Below are 4,499 nucleotides of genomic sequence, written 5' to 3' on the forward strand. Positions count from 1 at the left end.
GTAATTAACACATTTTGGACTTTGTGTTTAACATTTACAAATTACAATAAGTCTCCCTTCTGATGATATATTCGTCACAAGCTTGTAACGGGTCAAGTATCACCCACATAGATACATAAGTTACACATAACTTGTCTATATCTAACCAAGTGAATTTTATTTGACCCGTCATAAACTTATAACGAATATTGTGTCCATCACTTATTTGGGAAACATATATACTATCCCCTCCTATTCACTAAGATGTTCCACAGTTCCGAAAATGGCAAATTCACTAAGTTCTTCCACTTTCCTTATTAATCTATTATTTGTGGTTTTTATGACTTGTGATCCCACATTCTCTCTCTTATTTTCATTTTCCTCCATTTTCCACCACAAATCTCCTTCTTCTTAAAAACTCCCCAAAAAGTAATGTGGAAGATCATAGTGAATCGGAGGGAGTACTTCAGTACATATACATGATTGATAACAAACAAAATTATTACTCATATTTATTTTTATTCCTAGTTGGTAGGCCCATTCCAACGTAGAATTATTGTATAAATAAACCCCTCACTCATTGACAACTTTACAAGTTACAATCCATAAAACACCAATTAATATTACACAACATTTTACGTAAAAAAAACTAGTATAGCAATTATCAAGGATGACAAAAGAAAAGGCAACAACGTTGACCGAGCTCCAAGACCAAAACTGCATCAACCAAAGTTTCGTAAGGGACGAGGATGACCGTCCTAAGGTCGCCTACAACGACTTTACCGATGTTATCCCCGTAATTTCACTCTCCGGCATTGACTCCGACGATGAAAGGGCTCAAATTCGTAGTAAGATCACCGAGGCTTGCGAAAGTTGGGGCCTTTTCCAGGTCATCGACCATGGTGTTGAACTTGAAGTTATATCGGAGATGGCTCGGCTTTCTACCGAGTTTTTTCACTTGCCTGCGTTGGAGAAAGAGCGGTTCAGTACTTCTGATGGCAAGCCGGGAAGTTTCTTCGTTTCCAGTCCCTTCAAGGTACGCCTCATCAATAATGTCACACTTAAATGACTGTTTTACAACAATAATTTAGTAGATAATCATTTTACAAAAAAATTATATAAGTAGGTGAATACCATGTTTACTAGCCTCTGGTACTTTAGTATATATCGGGTAATGATAACGTCAAGGGAACGTATTAATTAATAATAAAACATTAATTGCTTATTATTGTAGGTTTAAAATGAATAGTATAGTATATTTTAGAGCGACATTATGACCAGTTGACCACCCTATTTATTAGAAAATATAATACTCCATTATACTTGCTTGTTCGTACAAATTCATATTTACAGATTTACTAGACGGGACTTATGATGGGTATATAATGTTGGGATATATGATTATAACTAACACAACAATGCAACATATCGAGATCGTTTTGTACAAGTATGTGTGGTCGAATTTCAATGAACATAACGATTTTGAACATGACAGGGAGAGTTGGTACAGAACTGGAGGGAGACAGTAACACAATGCACATACCCAATTAAAAGTGGGGATTACACACTATGGCCAGATAAACCTGAAGGATGGAGAAAAATAACAAAAGAGTACAGTGATAAGATGATGGAACTAAGTCACAAACTCCTTGGGCTTCTTTCTGAAGCAATGGGTTTAGAGAGTGATGCCTTAAGTAAGGCTTGTGTCGAAATGGACCAAAGGGTTATGATCAACTACTACCCTAAATGCCCTCAACCTGACCTCACCCTTGGCCTCCTTCGCCACACCGATCCTGGAACCATTACTCTTCTTTACCAGGATCAGGTTGGTGGGCTTCAGGCCACCTGTGATGATGGTGTCACTTGGATTACGGTTCCTCCTATTCCTGGCGCTCTTGTCGTTAACCTTGGTGATCATTCCCATGTAAGTCCCTTTTTAGTCTCTAATAATGATTATCACGGCCTTTTTATATGAGACCGACCACTGTATGTAAAAGTAATAACCCAAAGATGTTTATCTATGTACAAATTGTATTTTAATATGGCCAATTTTTAATAGACCTGAGACGGGGAGCAGTCAGTAGTCGATCCAATTGGAGTATTAATTAGTAACTACTTTTCAAGCGTGTCGTATTTATGTTTGATGATGACTCTTGTTCTATTTGTGGGAGTTAAGTTTGTGAGCAACGGAAGGTTCGTGAGTGCGGAACACAGGGCAGTGGTGAACTCGAACACAGGCAGGTTGTCAATGGTGACATTTCAGTATCCGACAGCAGAGGCGACAGTGTACCCCTTGACGTTGACAGAAGGGGAGACGCCGATCATGGAAGAAGCCATCACCTTCGGGGAGATGTACAGGAGGAAGATGAGCAAAGACCTTGAGCTGCCTCGCAACAAGAAACTAGACACTAAGATGGACAAGTCCAAATTAGAGTCTAGACCCATTGATGCCATCTTTATTTAAGGAAAACGAGTTTGCGTCACCATCTTAAATGTTTTACAATGAAGGTGTTTAATTAGTCATCCAAGTTCAAGTAGTGAGATGAAATCATCATGTTAGTAATATGCAAACTCTTTTCTTCTTCTTCTTCTTCTTCTTCTTCTTCTTTTTGTTTTGTTTTTGTTTTTGTTTTTATTTTTATTTTTATTTTTATTTTGTTGTCGTTATATTGCTGTAATAACGGGTGATGTTGTTATCTTCCTACATCAGTTGATTGTCCCCTAAAATGCTTATGCCTCTCATAATCTCATTGATGTCCTTGATGGCTTTTCTTCTCAGTATTAGAGGAATTTGTCAAATACGTTTGTACTTTGTACAACTTAACCTTTTGTTCTAAAACTTTCTTGTGGATTCCATGTACACTTAGCCAAATTGAACCGATCTAGTAAAGCTAGTCCGAGACACGAAATTGTATAATCCACAATCCAAATTGATCTAACTCAATCTGACTCAGATACGAACCAAACCAAACTGAACCTTGTTGAGAACATGATGTTGACCTAATCCAAAATAACATAAAAGTTTTCATTGTTTCAAACCTTCCTTAATTTAAAGGTTTTTTTGATAACTACTACCTTTATACTACACGGTTTTAAGAACTACTACCAAAATAATTTTCGTTTAAAAACTACTACCTGTAAGTTTGATTTTTTTTAAAAACACTACCAAATCTCATCCAAACCCAATAAAACACAATTTTAACCATTTATTTTTGAATTTCCATCTTAAGGTGTAAACTTTATCCCTTTAGCATTACCAATACTATCGTTTGCCAATCATTTTGGGGGAAAATCACTTCAAATTAGTTTCATCTAATTCACCTATCTAACGTAATTAAGGTAAAAAAGTTGCTTAAACTTCATCAAATTAACTAGTTTAAGGGATAAAATTAACAACTTAGGATGGAAATTCAAAAATAAATGGCTGAGATTGTGTTTTATTGAGTTTGGATGAGATTTGGTAGTGTTTTTAAAAAAATTCAAACTTATTGGTAGTAGTTTTTAAGCGAAAATTATTTTGGTAGTAGTTCTTAAAACATGGTAATACAAAGGTAGTAGTTATCAAAAAACCCTAATTTAAATGTTCTAAACCATTACTATTTAAGTGTTCCACTAGCCCAAAATTGACTCAACGCATACCCAAAAACGACCCGGTCCGAAGTAATTCAATCTGAGGTGAGCAAAACCTAGAACTGACAAACGAGGGAATCGAGTCGGGTGTGGGTTAAGTCATTTCACCTTTGCAAAAATTCGAGTTAGGTTTAGTTATTTTGGACTACGATAACTTTCGGGTGTGTTGTTATCAAGTTATTTAGGGATAATGGTCTTGATGGGGCATATTCTGCACCGCTGACCAAGTCAAGATATTGAGCAAGGTCAAAGATATCCACAGCAAGTCAACGACTTAGACAGCCTAGCCGTCGACCCGTCGGCCAGTCGGTCGCCACTGGTCTCGGCATGACAACCGCCGGTAAGGACACATACCGCGTACTCATATCCAAGACCCCTCGGTGAGTGAGTCACGGGGCCCGCCGGCCCGCCATAGGTCCCTCGGCCGAGGGGTAGATCAGTCTTTCCACCTGCTAGCCACTTGGCCACTTGGCCACTACGTGACAAAAGGTGAAAGCCTATAAATACTCCTCAACCTTCATTGAGGAAAGGATGGAACAAATACACAACTAAACCTAAATACACTATTCATCGGGTAATATCTTCCTTATCTCTCTACAATATACATTCAGCCAAGTAACAACTTATCCTTTAAGTTTACTGACTTGAGCGTCGGAGTGAGTACGCTTGGCACAAAGCCAAGCCCTCAGTTCGTTCATTGTTGCAGGAGAGGCCGAGAGGAACGATTAAGACCAAAGGTGAATCCAACTCAAGACATCATTCTACTAGCAACGGGTGGTAACTATACTTGCTCTGGAATTACACCCGGAACAATTGGCGCCGTCTGTGGGAATACGATACTAGAAGCTAGTCACATTCATTCCCAAACAAAAAAAAAAAAAAAACAACAA

The 4,499-nt window shown here is 37.9% G+C and overlaps 1 protein-coding gene across 1 annotated transcript; it reads left to right on the forward strand.

The window, feature by feature from the left end:
• The first annotated feature begins 555 nt into the window (after positions 1-555).
• Positions 556-2,757, forward strand: LOC141623256 (naringenin,2-oxoglutarate 3-dioxygenase-like). Its single transcript, XM_074439343.1, has 3 exons — positions 556-1,015; positions 1,475-1,903; positions 2,156-2,757. Exons 1-3 carry the CDS (start codon positions 650-652, stop codon positions 2,441-2,443), a joined length of 1,083 nt encoding a protein of 360 aa, XP_074295444.1. The 5' UTR covers positions 556-649; the 3' UTR covers positions 2,444-2,757.
• The last annotated feature ends 1,742 nt before the right edge of the window (positions 2,758-4,499 follow it).

This window comes from Silene latifolia, chromosome X (assembly GCF_048544455.1).
Source record: "Silene latifolia isolate original U9 population chromosome X, ASM4854445v1, whole genome shotgun sequence".
NCBI lineage: Eukaryota > Viridiplantae > Streptophyta > Magnoliopsida > Caryophyllales > Caryophyllaceae > Silene > Silene latifolia.